Genomic DNA, 18,209 nt, shown 5'->3' with positions numbered 1-18,209 from the left:
AAAAAAAAAAAAAAAAAAAAGAGAGAAGAAAAGCCTTGCTCAGGAGACAAACTTCTGCTAGAAAGTATAATGGGATATGGTATGTAAAAGCTTTCTGCCTTTCATTGCAGCATGCCTGTAAGTACATAAATACGTGGATGAGAGAGAACAGAGGTGTTAAATGGAGGCATTTTCTGCAAGAAGAACTGAATGAACCTCAAATCATAAGCAATCCAGACACTGGCATTCCAGCTTTGTCTGTCTTGTTTACCAGCCACTTTGTTCCTCTCTGGGGCCCTGCTTTGTCCATGGGGACAACTACCATATTGCAAGTAAACACTGCTGCATCCTCTGCTCCCCTTTCTTGCCTGTCTATGCTTTACCCATGGGAAAAGAGAGAACAGACAGCTCCGAATGACACAGAGTGAGTAAACAAATCTCTTTTAAAGAAAAATTGTGCTGAGCGGAAGTGGCCTGTTCCTGAGAGCTTTGAAAACTGGCATTGCGTTCCGGCTGGGAAGGCACTAAAGTACAAAGGTTTCTGTCCCTTGCAGTAACTATCCCCTTGTGCACACAGGCATTATGGCTTTTGGTCAGGGGCCATGTGTATGAAAGCCCGTGGACTAACATGCCTTCTTCCTCTGGATGAGACCTCATGGCTGGCCAGCAGTCCAACAGAACACTTTGCAGCTGGAGGAGCTAATTAAATCTAGTCCCATTAAATCTGTAAGGGCTGTAGACAATGCAACAGCTAGAAAGCTGCTCTGGTCTGTCTTGCGCTATCATGAGGCACAGCAACAAGGAACCGAGATGTATATGGCTGCTTCCCCGCCCATGAGCAGACACAGAGGGGGGGTCACACAGAGCCTCTGTAGCTGGATGCAGTTGTAGATTGGGGTTAGAAACCAAGGAAGGAATGCAGACGAGCCTGCTGGAGGGTGGTGGGTCTGCTCTGTCGGGACGTTTGCAAACTCAGCAAAGGCATCTGCCAAAGAGAGGCCAGCCCTGGGGCGAGCCCACCTCAGAAAGCTCAGCCTCAGCCCATCCCAATCCTAGAAAGTCCTTCACAGACATGGGGGAGCATGGGCCGACCAAGCTGAGGGTGGAGTTCTACCTAGCCCTGTTGTCTGGTTTCCAGATCTGGTCCCTTTGACTCAAGGAGGGCCAAACATTGAGTCACGTTTCCAGACTGGCAGCCAATTCATTCCAGGGGACGTTTCTTGGCCCCAAGTCTGCCTCATCTAATGGCATAAGGACTGCCAGCAGGGGAAGGTGGCAGTGCTAGCCAGCACCAATGGTTTCTGAAAATCCCACCGATTCCTTCCCCCTTTTGATCTTCCACTGGGCAAGGCAAACAGGTTTGATTTGCAGATCTCTCCTCCGGATCGGTCGAGCCCAAATAATAACATTTACAGGAAACTGTGTTTGCAGCCAGAGTCTGGCGTCTGCAGACTGATACCCTGCCATGGAGCAGCAGGAGTGGAGCTGCAGGAAAGCTAGATGGATTACCGCCATTCCCCTCTGGCACTGGGGACTCGACAACGTGTGCTCAGCAGCCGAGGGTGTGTTTCAAACACTCGGAGAGCGGCTCTGCGCCAGGGCACCAACACGACGAGCTGCTGGAGGAGGTCGGGTTCTGTGCGACCTGCTTTCCTTGCGGACCTTTTGCGTGGTTTCCCTTCGCGGTCCCAAAGCGTTGTGCCCGTGTTGGCACCTAACAGGACCGCTGCTCCTTTCTGAGAGTGCAGCTTTGGGCGCCACGTTTGAGGCTGCCTGGCGGGGTTTAAGCAAAGCAGCAGCTTTTTCCTCAGACCCTGCCGTTCCTTGGTGGTGTCTTCATAACCGGCTCGCCTTTCTGCTCGCTCCCAGCCCGCTGCAGCTCTGCCCACCCTCACACAGGCTGTTTTCTCCCTCAGGCTTGCGGCAACCCGACGGACGGCCCCGGGAGCAGCGCTGCGGGGAAAATCAGGAGGGTACGATCCCGTTAAAACCTTCTCTGCAGCTTTTAGCTGTGGAAAACCTTGTCTAGCCTAAGGAAAGCAAAACGCTGCACTACGCCAGCTTTCAAAACACTTGGTATCCCTCCTGCAGAGGTGCAGGTGGCGGCCGTGAGGCTGCTGCAGGGAGCGGGGACAGCACTGTAAATTACCAGCTCCATTTTTGCCCGCTGCTGGAAGAAGGAGCCCCCAGGCCCCTTTACCAGCCACCGAGCTCTGCCGGGCTAAGGGCTCCGGCTCGGGGCGCTGAGGGCCGCCGCCAGGAGAGCCGGGCCGCGCCGGGCCGCCCTAGCCTGCCTCCCGCTGAGGTACCGCCGCGGGGCGGGTCTGAAGGAGGAATGGCTCCGGCGTTACTCCCGGCTCCCGCGCTGCCGGAGCGGAGGCGAACCGCCCTCCTCCCGCCGGGGGAAAACCACCTTAACGCGGAGGCAGGAAGCCGCCGGGCCGGCAGGCACCAATCAGGCCGGCCCGGGGAGTGGAGGGCGGCGGCGGCCGCTGCTGCCGGCGGGGGAGGGAGGCCGGCCGAGCCGGCCCGGCGGGGCGAGGGGCAGATGGCGGAGGGCGGCCCCCCCCGGCGGCGGGGACCCGCCCGCCGCCTCAGGCGGGCAGGCAGGTAACGTGGGGGGGGGGGAGTGGCGCTGCGGGCCCGCCGCCGTGGCAGGGGCTCCTTTCGGGCTCGCCTTGTGCCGGGAGGGGACGGGACAGCCCTGGGCCAGGGCTCAACCCGGCTTCCCCCCCCCTCCCCGCCCCGCTCCGCTCCGCTCCGCTCTCTCTCCAGCGCAGGTCGTAACCTGAAGGAGTGGCTGCGGGAGCAGTTCTGCGACCACCCCATCGAGCACTGCGAGGACACCCGCCTGCACGACGCGGCCTACGTGGGGGACCTGCCCACCCTCAAGAGCTTGCTGCAAGAGGAGAGCTTCCAAAGGTGAGGGGGGGCTGGGGGGGGGCCTTTCTCGCACCCCACCCTGCCCGCACCCTCAGCGCTGCCTTTGGAGACCCTCACGGGGACAAGGGGGAAACCAAGTGCCGGGTCCCGCTTCGAGGATTTTGGCTAATGACAGCCCTGGGGCTGCTCACCCCGCACCATTCCCACAGCTTGCTCCTTTTGGAGACGCCCAACCCCTTCTCGTTCCGTTTTTACGGGAGAGGTGTCAGGTTGGGAAGATGCTCCGCTCGCCCCCCCCCCCGATCATCCCACCGTGGTCTCCCAGGAGGCAAATCTCAAGCCAGTTCGCGAGCGTGCGGCGGCCGAGCACGAGCTCTTTTCAGATCAGGGCAGAAATGTAATACCATGAAAATAGGAGCCTACGTATAATGGGAAAAACATACAAAAGGGATTACAATCAAATATAAACCTGAAACACCCAATGTTACAAAATCTGCCCAATGCTAAGTCTGTGACCGTGGGGACAGTTAATTAATTTTCCTGCACCATGGAGAAAACTGCTTAGAGTGCAAAAAGTCTCCCAGCCTCAAAAAAAGTGTCCTTTCAGCAAAAATGACAATGAGCCAGCCCCTCTCTGTGCCACCTGGGCAGCTGGGGCTCTTCGGACCCTTGCTCTGAGATTTTTGCCTTATTTTTCTGCCACGCCATGTGGGAGCCCTGTGGCAGCAGGGCCAGGCATCCCTCCTTGCAGGAAAAAGCAAAGTTTGGTGGGAGGAGGAGGGCTGGACCCACACCACCACAGCAGGTGGTGGAGTGAGCAGAGAAGTGACTTCTTTGAATTTGGGGGTTGGTATGGGGTGGAGATCCCCAAATATCCAAGGTTAGAGGGAGCACTTTTATCATAAGACTTGACAGCTGAGGGCATGATGTGGGGTTTATACTACTCCTCTTCCTAAAACGTGGTTGAAAAAAAAAAATTGTGGCATTGCTCTTGTAGCAGACTCTGTAAATGCACTGTATAAAAACTGCTTTGTCCTGTACCAGTTACGTGGGCCTGCATGGAGTGAGCTAGAAGAGCAAATCCACTGCTACACTGGCTAAAGAGCACTTTCACCAGCCTACATTGGCCTTAAAGAAATCCTTTCCTCTCTGTGTGTTCCTGCTAAAACAGTACCCGCAGTGATTTGCAGAGAGTGAGTGAGGTCTGGACGTTTATGAGATTTGTAGGGTTAACCTGAGATCTGGATGAGCATGACAACTAATACAGGTTATTCAGAGGGTGTCTAAGCAGCTGCCAGCCAGAACCAACTCTTTCAATAAATTGGAAAAGGCTCTTAGGCCAGTACAGCCATCCACCAAGGAAGCTAATGGCCTATTTATGCTGTTCAGTGCAGGATGGCTGCACCTCCCAAGCTTAGTCCTTGCTGGCAGGGCTGAGTTTCCCTGGATTTGTGTTTATGGCATCCCATGGTGCCTGGCTGAGTGTGGATGTTGCCGGTGGTGTGATACAGATGTACGCCTGCATTTCCGTACATTGCTCCCCTCCTCCCCTGTCCTCTTGCTGTTTCCCTGCTGCTTTCCTGACTTTCTGCCCCCCTTTGGAGCAGCTTGAATTAAATGGTTGTTGTCCCCAGCTTGGTCACTACTGATCTGGGACATCTCCCTGTAAAAAGGGAGTAGGGAGCTTTTTATTTTTTTTATTGGTAATTTTGATTATGTTTTGAGGCAGGGTTTGTCGCTCACTGTGCGTATGTGCAGCTCCTGACACAGCAGAGCTGCGATAAAGCCCATCTTCCAGGCGCTACTCTGGTACATGCTGTAGTCCCTGGCTACCCATGTGCAGCGCCTAGTCAGGTTATTGGCAGGAGCTTTTCAGGGCTGCTATGAAGTGCCAGAAATGGGGAGGAAGAGCTTCAAGCGAGCTGTTAGGGCTCTCCCAGCATCCTCCTCTGGGGCTGGGGTAGGTGGGATGGTGCAAGGTGGCAGGAGACCCTCTCTGACCCAACGCTTTTCCCCCCTCCGATGCCAGCCGGATCAACGAGAAGTCCGTGTGGTGCTGCGGCTGGCTGCCCTGCACGCCGCTGCGCATCGCTGCCACTGCCGGCCACGGCCCCTGCGTCGACTTCCTCCTCCGCAAAGGGGCTGAGATCGACCTGGTGGATGTGAAGGGGCAGACCGCCCTCTATGTGGCCGTGGTCAACGGGCACCTCGAGTGTGCCAAGATCCTTCTGGAAGCTGGGGCTGACCCCAACGGCAGCCGGCACCACCGCAGCACCCCTGTCTACCATGCGGCGCGTGTGGGCCGGGCAGACATCCTCCGGGAGCTGATCAGGTGAGAGCTCGGGTGCGGGCTGGATATGGTCCTTATGGGGAGAGGGGTGGCTCTACCTCCCTCTCTTCCTTCCTTGGGATCTTTTTCCCTATGGGGCTCAGAGCATCCGTTCCCTCCTCGCATGCCCAGTGCCTCCACAGGCCTGTTGATGCTGGCCAAGAGGTGGACAGGAGAGAGGGTGGAGAGGTGCCCAAAGGGACATCCTTGTATTCCCCATCACTTGGGCCTGGCAACAGGTCTGTGCCCTGCTGTGTGACTCCCATGCCTGTTCTCTTAAGACAAAGCCCAAGAGAGGAGTCTCCGTTTCTGAGCTCACTATCCACTATTCAGTCAGATCCAAATCTTACAAAGTATGTTCCTTCCCACCTCCATCTTGACTGCCAGCTCCCTGCCCCTGGCTGAATTTATGAGTGAGGTGGATCCCCCAGCGAACCAAAAATTGGGAACACATCTCTCCTTTGCTTAGCTCTGCTGCTCTGACCGTTTTCTGTCCTCGGGAGGAGAGATGCTTGTCACTGGCACTGACTGTTCTTGGCTGCCTGGTGTTTGCCCATCACTGGGACACCCTCTGTGGCATCCGATTCAGTCTCCCCTTGCCAGACACCTGATGCACAGCTCCGTCGAAGGGGTGGCATCTCTGGGGCAGGGAATGATGGCCATCACGATGAGGTGATGAACAGTAACCTTAGCTGGGTGGTGGGTGACTGGTGACCTCCTACCCTCAGGAAACTTCCTCTGCAGCACCAGCAGTGAGTGGGGTCAAGGTCTAGCAGTAGGCTGTGCAAACTTGAGTTTCTTTCTCTGTTGTGTGCCTTGATACTTCCTTCCTTCTAAATTGGAAACTTTTTGTATAAGGGACTATGCTGAGCAACTATATGGGCCGTTGACACCAAATAATAAGGGATCATAAGGGGAAAATACAGGTTGTAGAAAGAAATAGTAAAAGAGAAGAATGTGTATTTGGATTCACACAGAAATGCTCTCCAAGGAATCCCTCCAATGACCGCAAATGCTAGAAAATAACAAGCAAAAGGATTTGAACAGAAAAATTTCAAAATTCTTGGAGTTTTTCTCCTTTCCTTTTTGCTTGTGGGGAAGTTAATTTTCATACAAGTGCAGCTTTAAGGAAGCTGGCAAGTAGAAAGAAGGGGAGCTGATCCCCCCTCCTTGCTCCTTTCTCAGCAAGCTGAGAGAAGGATATCCCCATCACCATGTGCTTGTTGGTACAGGGTTCAGCTCACATGCTGCATTCCTGAGAATCTCCCCTGATATATCTGCTAAGGCAGGGTGAAATGTAGCAAATAGTATTTCAGCAGCACATGGAGAGCTGATGCATTGATTTATGTGTCTACTCCTTGGGATGCCTTGCCAGCAATATTGAAAGCAAGATTTTGGAAAACTTTCAGGATTAAAAATTAACTGGAGTTTGTCCAGTATCTTTTTATTAGACAATGTCTCTCCCAAGGCTGCTAAGCTAATACCAAATTGTCAGATTGCCCAAAATTTCAAATATCTCAGAGTACAGATTTCACAGGTCTGTTCAGAATCACTTATTTTAAAATGCAGTCTTACGTTACAGAGCTCACTCAGAGATTTTGAAAACGTTGATCTAAAGGATTTGGCAGGGGGAATGCACTGAGAAGGACACTTTTACTGAGATGTAAGGAAACATTTCAGCATACTCAGCTCGAGAGGGCCTCAGTGTCCTGAAGAGAAAGCCCAACCCAGTCAGGCTTGCTGCAGGTGTCTAAACATCACCTGGTTCTTTTTTTTTTTTTTTAATCATATGGTAGCACAATCAGGATTCCTGAATACTACTACAATTGCTGAACCAGCTAACCAAGCAATAGGTGAAATTGTATCCATTAATAGTAAATACACACATAGCTATGGAATGGTGATCCATTTTATAAGACGGCTGGCGGAAATATTTATGGTTATATTGCCAGGGTATAGATTACTTTCCTAACAGCTTGTGATGTGATCATGCTGCGAGGGGATCGGACTGTTGCACTGTATTTGCAGTGTAACTGAGGGCTGACCCAGCGTATTAAGGATGAGAAGATTCTTTTGCCACACTAAAACAGTGAAAAGGAGATCTGACAAATTAACCCGATGCCTCAGGTGCATGCCTAACTGTGATAAAAGTTAGAATTTTGTATTTTGCTTTGAACTGGGGGTTTCTACTGAGAATTTTGATGACAACAATGGAAAAAAAAGGACTGAAATGAAGGGATACCTGCTGTGTGGTCAGGATCACGGCCATAGGAGGCAGTGGCCCTACAGCAGCCCTACAAAAGTCCCACAGCAGCACAGATGCCTCTATCCAAATGCTTGGGTAGTCTGATTTTAAGAGGTTTATCAACAGGGAACATGTGCGATTGCCTGTGGAGAACAAACACCTTTTCTTGTTTTGCACACTGTGCTCCAACATAGGTGAAGTGATGCAGATTCAGCAAAGTGCTGTGGAAGTCCCCAAAAGATGGGAATGTCCCCTTAGTGCACAGTGATCCTTGGGCCAGCTGCCTGGCCTGGAAAGCAAAGCTCAGTCCTGTGGCTGGTGCGAGGACCAGCTTGCACTTGGCAGTGTTGTTACTGCTTAGCTCCGTCCTTTTCCTGCATTTTTCCACCTCACTGGTCTCCTGAGATCTCAGGCAAGATGTTCGTGCTTGGGAGATCTTGTGTGTTGGGGTAAAAATACACTGCATGCCATAGTTTCCTCGGCCCTTGTTCTGTGTGTGCTTAATTTAAATGAGACTATTCCCATCCTCAGAATTGAAGCATTTTGTTAAGTATTTGCTGGATAAGGACCAGCCCTTACTGGGTTCAGCAAGAGCTGTGCTTGACTTGAGGCAGGAGTTGTCCCCAGGTGGTTTCCTTGCTTGTTTTATTAACTGCAGAGAGGAATATAACGCTATCTAGGAAGATAGAAAAATCTAGTTCTCTGAATGCTCAGTTTGCAATTTTGGGAGGGGGACTGGCGAGTGAGGGAACCTTTTATCCCTCTGTGGAGAGAAGGGACAGGGCTTTGCAGCATCTGCAGTGCTGCAGTTAAAACCAGTTGCTCCTCAGGGGGTTGCGTTGTCTTCCTCCTTCCCATCCAAGCTGCATGTGAAGTAAATGGAGTTAGTGTCCCCACTGCTTGGGTGTTACCCAGCCTGGGGGAAATAAATGCTTATTTCTGCCATCTCTTCTTTCCGCAGCATTGCCATTTTTCAAATTTTATGCTTTTCCAGAGAGTGACACGTGGCCTTTTTGCTCCCATTTATTTGGCCGCATTCTTCACTTCCTACAAAAAAAAGAAAAGAACCAAAGCCAATAAGCCTTGTTTTTTGCTCGTTCACAACTTAGTGCCATCTGTACTTACCAAAAAGAAGTATGCTGCGGGCGCTGCTTCTGTTTCATGACGATGCTGATGTCCATTGAGCAGGGCTTTAGCCTGCTTGCATGCCTTCTCTGCGCCACAGCAAGCCTGAGCCCGCTTTACTCTGGCTGCAGGGCTCATGGAGCAGTTGGGACACCATGGCACCATGCGGCGAAGATGTGAGGTACGGGTTTCTCTGTGGGGTAGGGTGAGGCAGGAGCCAGTTGCAAAAGGCTTGAGAGGTTTGCTGCTGCAGCTCATGGAGGTCTTCCCTTCAGTGTCTGGAGTGCTGGCCAGTGAACTGTAATCTCTTGTGCGGTATCTATTATAATATATAGCCTGCAAATGGAGCTGTGCAGGATGGATGGGGAGAGCGGAAGGTCTGACACAATTATTTTGTGTTTTTCCAGTTTCCTGCATGCTCAGAGTTGGCGGGTATATCCCTTCAGCTGAGCTGAATACTAGGGAAAAGGCCTCTTTTTGACTCCCTGATGGGATTTCAACCACCCCAGCTCCTTCGGGAGCAGGATTTTGTCATATATGTTTTGCTGTTGAGCACAGATTTCCGTTTCCATTTCCCTGCTGTTTGTGACAGTCAGATCAATTGCCTGTATTGCTTTTTGGCCTGTTTTATCCTGGTGGGGAAGTTATTTCACTGCATCTCTTCAACTGAGTCATTTGGAAACATCCCGGCTCCCCAGCCAGCTCATTAGCATCCAGCATTACATGGTGCTGGCTCAGGGCTGAGCCATCCCTTGTGCCAAGGCCGTGCTTGGCACATCCTTCAGGAGGGCAAGGAAAGATGTTCCTCAGCTGCTCCTCCTCTCTCTGAAGCCTGGGTTGTTGCGGGCAGAGAAACAGCTTTGCTTCTTGAAGATCAGACCATGCTGGATACGGCATCCTCACTCAGAAGCCCCGCCAGGTCCATCTGAGGGTAGGTATAGGCGGTTCTTGGGTGGTGGGCCCCAGAGGTACCAAAGACAGGCAGGGTGCTCACCCTCCGGGTGTCCTCCAGCCTCATCCCCTGCCATTTTGTCACCCTGGGCTGCAGTCGTGGTGCTGTTTGCCCCTGTTTCCAAACCTCTGCTCTTCTCGCTCCCCCACCCAGGTATGGCGCAGACGTGGATGTGAATCACCACCTCGCTTCCCGGGTCCCCAGTCTCTCTCTGCGGCCCCTCACCACGCTGGTGGTCTGCCCGCTGTACATCAGCGCTGCCTACCACAACCTCCAGTGCTTCCGGCTGCTGCTCCAGGCTGGAGCCAACCCAGATTTTAACTGCTGCGGGCCCATCAACATCCAAGGCTTCTCCCGGGGCTCCCCGGTCTGTGTGATGGACGCTGTCCTGCGTCATGGCTGTGAGGCGGCGTTCGTCCACCTCTTGATTGACTTTGGAGCTGATCTGAACCTGGTGAAAGTGGAGGCCTTGGGAGTTGAATCCACGGGAAGGGTCAAAGTCAACCCTGAGGCTCTGCAGGTGTTCAAAGAAGCAAGGGGTAAGTGGCTTGGACTTACTGAAGTGGAACTGGTTTTATCTAGCTCTGGATTCAGGAGAACTCTTTGGAGAGTTTATTTGGTAGTTAGGAGCTGTTAGGGTGGGTGTTACCATCCTCTTTTGGGTCTGTTTGTTCAAGTGCCTTCAGCCAAGGCAAAAAGATCACGTAGACAGGTTATACCTAACTTTAAAAGTGTAAAGCAATTCTAACACACAAAAAAGATAACTGGGATTTAACAAGCTGTTAAGCTAAGCGTTAATGACTTTACCACCCCTGATATAGCTCCCAAAGAGCTGTTGCTGGCCAGGCAGGCATCAGGCAGGAGAGGACCGTGGGCCTGGCCTCTGCGGCTCTGGCACGGATCCTTAGTGTTGCCGAGCTGCTGCCTGCCTCCAGCTCTGTCAACACTGATGACTCAACCCAAAGGCTTCCCCATAAACCTCCAGCTAGACTCCCGTTTTTCTTCTGTTGCATTTTGGACGTTCAGGGGGTGTTTTCCCTCTTGAGTTCTTCAGCTACCAATGATGCCTATCTCAGCAGCCCAACCTCTGTCTGTAACTTGACCTTTTTTATCTTTCTTTTTCTCTCAGCTCTTCTCCATTGCCTAACCATGTCCTCAGCAGCCTGAGGCAAGGTTTAGGCAGTGGGGTCCTATCAGAGCTGGGTGTTGTATATGCCAACCACAGGTGGATTATGGCATATCCAGTGGATCCAGTTCTCCAAAGCCAGGCAGATGTGCACTCACTGTTCTTGAGTGACTATGTGCTCTGCAGGGTGGCCCAGGGAGGGACCCAAGAGACAGTTGTAATCTGGACAGGCTACTTGGGAAGTAAAGCCACAAATGGTGGTAGCAAGTGGCAGGAGGGAGTTCAGGTGGTGATGGTGGAAAAAGGTGGGAAAAAGCTGGCTTTTTAAATTTAACATCCTCTGGGAAGCAAGTAAGTTACAAAAGAAGTAAACCAGAGCCTCAGACCTGAACATGCCTAAATTTACCTGCTATTTCTTTCTTTTTATAACAAAAGCAACATCAATACAGTGCGCACCCTTGTTCCAGCAAGGGCAGCACCTCGTAAAACCACCAGGCTCAGCTGGTGGAGGCCAGGGCTTTGCACCAGGGTCGGAAGTGGGGTTTCCCTCTTGAACTCCAGAGAAATTCGAAAGGGATTCAGGATGTGGGATACAACCACCAGCCCCCACCCAAAGTTATTGAGCTTTGCACATGCCTGGTTTTTAAGCCTGCCTGGACTTCTGCTGAGAAGAGATGCACATAAGCTGGAGCAGGTGGTTTCCATTAAGCCTGGGTTTAGGAGGCAAATGGGACTCCTCAGGTAGAGCATGCAGGATAATGGAGCGGTGCCTTGGAGGTCCAGTTCCTGAATCAACATGGACACCACCATCCTCTTGTCCCTGTGCTGGAAGAGCTCTCCATGAACTCAAAAGAAGCCTTCAGAAGAAAGTTGGGATAAGGCCCGAGGTGGTCATCAATGCTGTTGTTTCCCAGTGGGCGATTTAGAGCAAAAATAAGGTCCACATAATTTTAAAATGATCCGAACAGTATAAAGCCTCTCACAGCCTCCCCTGGTGTGGATTTGGCAGTGATCTCTTGAACCCTGTCATGCAGGGACTGCCTACATGGTCACAATCCCATGCAGTCTCCAGCTTGCCCTTCCAAACTGCCTGCGTGACAGCTGTCGTTGCTCCAAGTCTTTGGCCAAAAGGTTTGACCTCCTGACAGGGAGGATTTGTGCATGCTCAGCTCTCCTGCGCTGCCTTTGTGTTGCTGTGCAGGACGTGGCCTCGGAGTTTGGAAGGGGTAAATGGCTCCTCAGCTGTCAGCCAGAGCTCAGCACAATTTACGCGCTGTTATCCCTCTCTCTTCCTCTCTCTGTCCCTCAATAGTTTTTCTCTGCTTTCTTCATTGCAGGCCGCACCCGGAGCCTCTTGTCTCTCTGCCGCATAGCTGTACGAAGAATACTTGGCAAATCTCGTCTGGATCTGATCCATATCCTTCCAATCCCAGACCCCATTAAACAATTTTTACTTCACGAACACAGTTAAAGGGCAACTGGCTGCTTTCCGGGACAGTTTGATTTGGTAAATGAGTGCGCTGATAAAGCCAGGTGCCAATCCTAACCCTTCCCCCACAGTGAAATACTGTATTGCTCATGGAGTGCACATAATTCCCTGCCCCTGTGATTTTCCTCTCCAAATTTAGGGTGCAGTGATTTTGTGTGTCTATTCTTAAGTTACCGGTTATCTAACTGGTGATCTCTTGTTTGCAACTGGTTGGGCATTGAGGCCGGTAAGTGTGTGTGGCTGTTACATGAGCAAATACAATATATCCTATAGCCGTTAGCATATGTCTGTCTGTTATGACTCTACCTCTGTTATCGATCTGTGTTACACACACCCTGGGTCTCAGTGGCACTTCTGCGTGGGGAAAGTGTCCGTAGTTAAGCCTTTCCTATTCCTATAGTGTACAAGGGAGTCTCTCCTTGCATTGGTAAGGGTTTTACAACAGCACTCTTCTCTTTCTGCCGCCAGTACCTGGCCTTTCTCTTCCGTATGAAGTTTGTGATTGCTGCTGTAAAAGTGGGTGTATTTTCTTCTGTCCTCTTCTGGTGTGAAATGCATCCAAGTTTCCTGTCCAGTGCTGTGTGTTACTTGGGAAATTGTATCCGTGTCTCTACGTGCTGCAAGGTAGCTGCTGACTTGGCTTTCTTTGTGTAGAGGCCCCATCGCACAGATGGGAGAGTAGCAGAATATGTAATCCTATCCTGTCTGAGTCATTTCTACAGAGCACCAGATCTGCTGTGGCAGCTTGGCTCTCCCTCCAGCACTGTAATGGACAAGGCAGGGGCTGGCTGGTCTTCCTCCCGACTGCTTGGGACTGGGTCAAGTCTTGTGACCACTGCCATAGCGCGAATGAGAAAACATGGAGAGAAGAAGAAAAGGTAGTTTCACCTCTGGAAACTGATAGCTACGCAGCCTGTTGTGGGGATGTGATCCCTATGGTTCAGTCACCACTGCAGTGGTGGTGGGACAAGGACTGCGATACTCAGATGAAGCCAGCACGTGAACCTGAAAGGTTTCTAGGGTACTTTTTGGAAAAGCAATGGCTAAATTTATCTTCTGTTCACTGTAAAATGGGTTTGAATATTTGAAGTGACCAGGAGCAACAGTGGAGGGGTTGCTAAATTAAACTGTTGTGTTGCTGTGCTGGATGGTGGTTGATGCAATGCCTGTGAATATATCTGTGTGATTATGAAGAAAAAGACACCAAAATGATCTCTAGACTGCCTGCTTGCATTATTGCAGTGATTATGATGTTATTGAAGGCCCGGTAAAATAGCTGACAATGAAATAGTCACATAGAAATAGGAAGTTCCTACTTACCTTTTACTCCATATCCCACAGTGGCAGTATGACCACAGAAAACGCTCCCAGATCCACTTAACAGGTCTTTTTGTTTGCATACTGCTTCTACCAGCATTGTGGAAAAGGGAGAAGAAAGGACTTTTTGTCTTTTCTTGAAGAGTTAGTAGGTTATGTGCTTCTAAATGCAATGTTGCATCCAGCAGCCTGGGCTCCTTTGATTTCCAGTGCCTCTACATTACTGTTTACCTTCATGTCACAAGCTCACAGAAGAGTGTCATTCTGCAGTGAGTCAACAGCCTTTCATTGGGATCTCAGGGTCAGCCAGCTCCTTAACGGTAGCAACGTAGTCATTGTATAGGAAACATTGTCAAAAGAGCAACTTTAGAAGGACAGAGATGATGGTCCCTCAGGATCTTGGGTAAAAACTCAGGTAACGTTGGTACTTGCTTTTATTTTACTGATTCAAGTTCTTTCTAGTCCCTGTGTTATAAGTTGATTTTTTTGGACAATTTTTCTTTGTCAGATATTCTTCCCATGCTCATGGAGTTGGCAAGGGTATGTTTTCAGATGTGATCCTAAAGATGTTGGGGATTTATTTATTGTATGGTATTAGTGCCTAGGGACCTGTTGTTGAGAGCTGAGTTCAGCATGGGATGGCAAGGACAGTAAGACAGCCCCTCCTGGGAATGGGATCTAGCTCTGGTCGCTCTCTCCTTGACCCGCTGCAGTAACAGGGAAGTGGGGTTGTTTAAGCTGCCTTGCATTTCAGTTTCAAATGCCTTTGGCCGACAGCCCTGGCTATCCTGCCACTATAGGAGCAGATCCTCAAGGCTGCCCCATGGACTTGCCCCATAGGTCTTGACACTAGTTACCAAATGTTCTTCTTGCAGAGGCATTAATGCAAAATCACAGTTCAGCTTCTGTTCCTCCCACTATGGGTTGTATTTAGGGTGGAGTTCAATAAGCAACAATGGACTTTCTTGTATGTTTTATTATCTGCTGAAGAACACGTGCCTTTCCAAGATGCTTTCAGAGAAGGAGGAAGGGTAGGAAAAATGCAGTCTTTGATTGTTTCCTGTTATTTCATTTCTATGGCCAGACCTGGAAGGTCCGGCTGGCCCCTTACCTTGCTCTACTCACTGATTTTAGGATAAGTGGCACAATTTGCACTGCTGAGAACAGGCTAAAATGTGGTGGTTACACTCAGTGCTCAGATACCAAAGCAAACGATACTTTCAAAACCCGCATCAGGTGAGATATAATGGCAAGGATATGTAGCTGTAGGCATGCTTTCAAGGTGAGAAGGCAGCAGTTTTGCACTGTTTCCTTTTCAGGCTTGCAGATGGTTTAGGTTTTCACCATGCTGGAGGCCAGGGCAGCCCATAAGCTTGTTGCCTGAGAGTTGTGCGCTTGCTTTATAGAAGTGTTAACATGCCTGAAAGATGCAAACAGGTTGTAAAGCCTCTTGTCACCTTGCCGGTGGAACCATAATGTTTTGCAGGAGCACAGGCCGAACATATTCTCTTGCTCCAGTGTATAGAGGCAGAAAACGAGGTAGATTGTCTTGAGAAAATGCCATGGCAGCAGCTTCTTTGGGTTGACTTTTTTTCCCCTTGATTTTTACTTGTTTGTGCAGTTTTGCAAACTGGTCATCCATTAGTGCCTTTTGGGTGAAGGTGGTAGGATGGACGTGGAAGGCATATGCTCTGGGAGAGCTGGCTCCACCTGGAATGAACTATGGTGAAACGCCATGGTGTGAATGATGGAGGATGGCCCAAAGAAATGTGGAGAATTTAGTTGTTAACTCAGTGCCTGATGTAACTCAAGTATATAGTTAAAGGTAAGCCTCTGCAGATGACCTGTTACAATTTTAATTATAGATGCTTCGGTATTTGGTTTGTTGACTGTTGTGCCCTTGCCTGGGCACTGTCCTGCAGTGTGTTTATGGATAGCCAGCCAGTGGCACCCTGACCAGTCTAGCAACTGTGCTCCCTCCCAGAACCGTAACTCCCATATGAGTGAAATTGGAAAGCGCACCCTCTTCCCATGCACCGAGTCAATACCTGGTACTGATATGATTCCTTTGTAGGTCCCACTGGTAAGCTCAAGCCATACTGGGGGTGGGGACTTTGGCCTCTCTGAGTATGGCTAGTTCTTTTGACCTCAAGCTTGAAGGACTACGTGAGTCTTCAAATCCAACTTATGTGGAGTCCGAAGGATTCCCCTGACCATGGATATCTCCAGCCCCTGATCCACAAGTCAAAGGATGGTTCTCCCAACCCAGTAGCAAACAAGCTTGAAGTTCGTCAATCACTTGGACATTTGCAGAATCAAAGCTTTGAAGTGCAGGAGACATTTTGCCTGGACTACCCATCCAACTCTGATCTTAACTGAGGGACTGTGCCTCCTTGCAGAGGTCTTGGTGTTAAACCTGGATGGTCTTTCTTTTGACTTGAGGGCTTGAAGGGAGTCCAACTCAGGGGGACAACTCGCATAATATTAAGCCGTAAGTCCAAAGATTACTGTTAGAGTAAGTCCCTGTGGACATTGGTTGCTGAAGCTACATAAATGCAGCTTTGCCTAAGTGAAATGGTTTAATACGCAGACTTAGAAGGTCTGGAATTTTCATTGTAGAGAGATAATAATGAATCTCAAAATAGATTCATGATATTCATATACCACAGTGTCCTATCCTGTAGGGCCAAAACCTATAGCCTCTGGCTGTCCCTGTCCTTTTAAATCCCAGAAACAGCAGTCTTCCAATATGAAATCTGAGTAATATGTGCATATTCTGTATCTTCACACTATATAAGCAGCATTTATTTTTGCCTTAACTGGGACTTTACCATTTCCTCCTATGTAGCAAAGCATTCTCTTTTGTAAAGGTCTTTTTATCATGTTGTCGATGGGACATGCTCAATTAACATGAATAACAAATGAGTATCGTGAAGTCATGGGTGGGAAATTAAACATTTCTGCAGTGTACCTCCCCTATATTGAAGAACGCCTATTATATTTGTGCATTATATATAAAGTGTGCATTGTGTGGCCTTGCTATAAGCATGAGTGGGATGGGATAACAAGATTTGGAAAATGGTTAAAGAACCAAAACAGATCTGGAATAAGCAAAGCAGATCCAAAGCAGTCTTTTTCATGTGGGCTTTCTTCTTGTCTTTGTTGCTATAGGGGATTTCCAGGGCACGAAATGGTGGTACCCAAATGTAATTTCCTGTTTTTGGGGAGTTTTGCAAAAGGCAGAAGAACACCATCTGTTGGGTCAAAGTGTTTTTTTTTTTGTTTTTCTTTTTTTCCCCCATCCCCAAAGTTAAGTAAAGCACTTTTAAAACCAAAACTGGCCTTTGGAGTACAGCAGCTCTTTAGCCCTTCCTGCTTCAGTGAAGAAAGCAGTGTAAGAACCTGCCCAGGACAGAGTAGAGGTGACAGAGTCCCACTTCACGAAATGCTCATCAGTGGTCTGTTGGCTTTGCCCAGGGTAAAATGATTGTGCACAGCAGCAAGATCAGATCTGAGAGCAGATAGGAGGTATCTGTGGTGGGCCTGGATCCATGTGTAACTGAATAAAGATGTTCTAGTGCAAGAGCGTGCCTGTCTGCTTAATTATGTGCTTCGCCATGGGAAGGAGGAGGACAGCTCTCTGTAGCGAAGAGCAGGGATGGGATTTGCAAAAGCCTGAATCCTGCTCTGTAGCTGACTTCTCTGCACGTTTTGTAGCCACTGGAGGGGGCCGGAGAACCGTGCTGCCTGCAAGGGGCTTACAGGCAAGCAGGCAGGGACTGGGCAGTGGTTTCCTGCACCATTGCCAGCTCCTGCCTTGCCACCCCTGGACAATTTTCAGGAGGGATATGGCAGACAAATCAAAATGTAAACCATGGTGAATGTTCAGACGAGGCTCCCCCTCCTCTGGAGCCTCTTCTCACCCCTTCAAATCCCTTTTCCAAGCTTGCACGTCCTCTCAGCGGTGCTGGCCTGCCCTTTCCTCAGGGTGCTGTGGCAGGTTGTGGCAGTGCAAGGTGGCTGCTGTCACCCACTGCTGCTTAGAGCAGCCCAAAGCTCTTGGCTTTCCACCTGGTCCTTCAAAACAGATTGAAGAGGGCCCTTTAGACCTCTTATTTCTGCTCCTGCTTTCTTTGTACCCAGTTCTGGAAATGCAGCTCCTCGCTTTGTCCTGGCATGAAAGTACTTTGAAATCGATGTAATTCCTCAAAATATTTTGATTCTTATAACTTAGCTTTTTTTCCGGCATTTTCATTGGAAAACTCAGTACAAGCTTAAGCTGCGAGCACTTCTGATGGTTGCTCTGCTCTTCCTAGGGGTTAGCAGATGTGCACGTTCCATCTGCAACACCTACACAGTTTGCGTTCTTTAGCTCAGGTGGTAAAAAGAGCATTTTGGGTACCTGAGGATTTAGTCTCTATAGCTGTCTCCAGTCAAGGGCACAATCCCTTTTTTAGGATTCCTGCTATTTTTGCTTGGGAGATGTTTGTCTGAGCTGGTGCCAGCATTCCCTCTAAAAGCAAAAAGAGAGTTTTTCCTAAACTGGAAGAAAATGATCAAATGGTTTGGAATTATGGTGATTAAAACCAAAGCAAAACAAGCCCTAATTTGAAATTCTATCATCTCCAGCCTCAATATTCTGCCTTCTGCCTCCCAGCGCATCTGCCCCCAGGCTTGTGCAGTAGCCACCCCATCTTGGTACCCACAACCTTGCTGGGTGGGGGGTCAGCGATAGCATCTCTGTGGTGCAGCTTAGAAAGAACA

At 49.8% G+C, this 18,209-nt stretch overlaps 1 protein-coding gene across 1 annotated transcript; it reads left to right on the top strand.

Moving 5' to 3' along the window:
- The first annotated feature begins 2,304 nt into the window (after positions 1–2,304).
- On the top strand, positions 2,305–17,028 carry ASB1 (ankyrin repeat and SOCS box containing 1). The gene is made up of 5 exons (XM_030018105.1): positions 2,305–2,589; positions 2,755–2,901; positions 4,892–5,194; positions 9,667–10,052; positions 11,977–17,028. The coding sequence occupies exons 1-5, from the start codon at positions 2,315–2,317 to the stop codon at positions 12,108–12,110; spliced, it is 1,245 nt and encodes a 414-aa protein (XP_029873965.1). The 5' UTR covers positions 2,305–2,314; the 3' UTR covers positions 12,111–17,028.
- The last annotated feature ends 1,181 nt before the right edge of the window (positions 17,029–18,209 follow it).

This window comes from Aquila chrysaetos, chromosome 6, assembly GCF_900496995.4.
Source record: "Aquila chrysaetos chrysaetos chromosome 6, bAquChr1.4, whole genome shotgun sequence".
In the NCBI taxonomy this organism is placed as follows: domain Eukaryota; kingdom Metazoa; phylum Chordata; class Aves; order Accipitriformes; family Accipitridae; genus Aquila; species Aquila chrysaetos.
The sequence above is the reverse complement of the archived record's forward strand: the minus strand, read 5'-3'. Positions and strand labels throughout refer to the sequence as shown.

Excerpts from the sequence above, each read along its gene's own strand:
- ASB1 (XM_030018105.1), top strand. The coding sequence starts at position 2,315 with ATGGCTCCGGCGTTACTCCCGGCTCCCGCGCTGCCGGAGCGGAGGCGA. Across the intron at positions 5,195-9,666 it reads ATCCTCCGGGAGCTGATCAG|GTATGGCGCAGACGTGGATG; the intron begins GTGAGAGCTCGG and ends TCCCCCACCCAG. Across the intron at positions 10,053-11,976 it reads GGTGTTCAAAGAAGCAAGGG|GCCGCACCCGGAGCCTCTTG; the intron begins GTAAGTGGCTTG and ends TCTTCATTGCAG.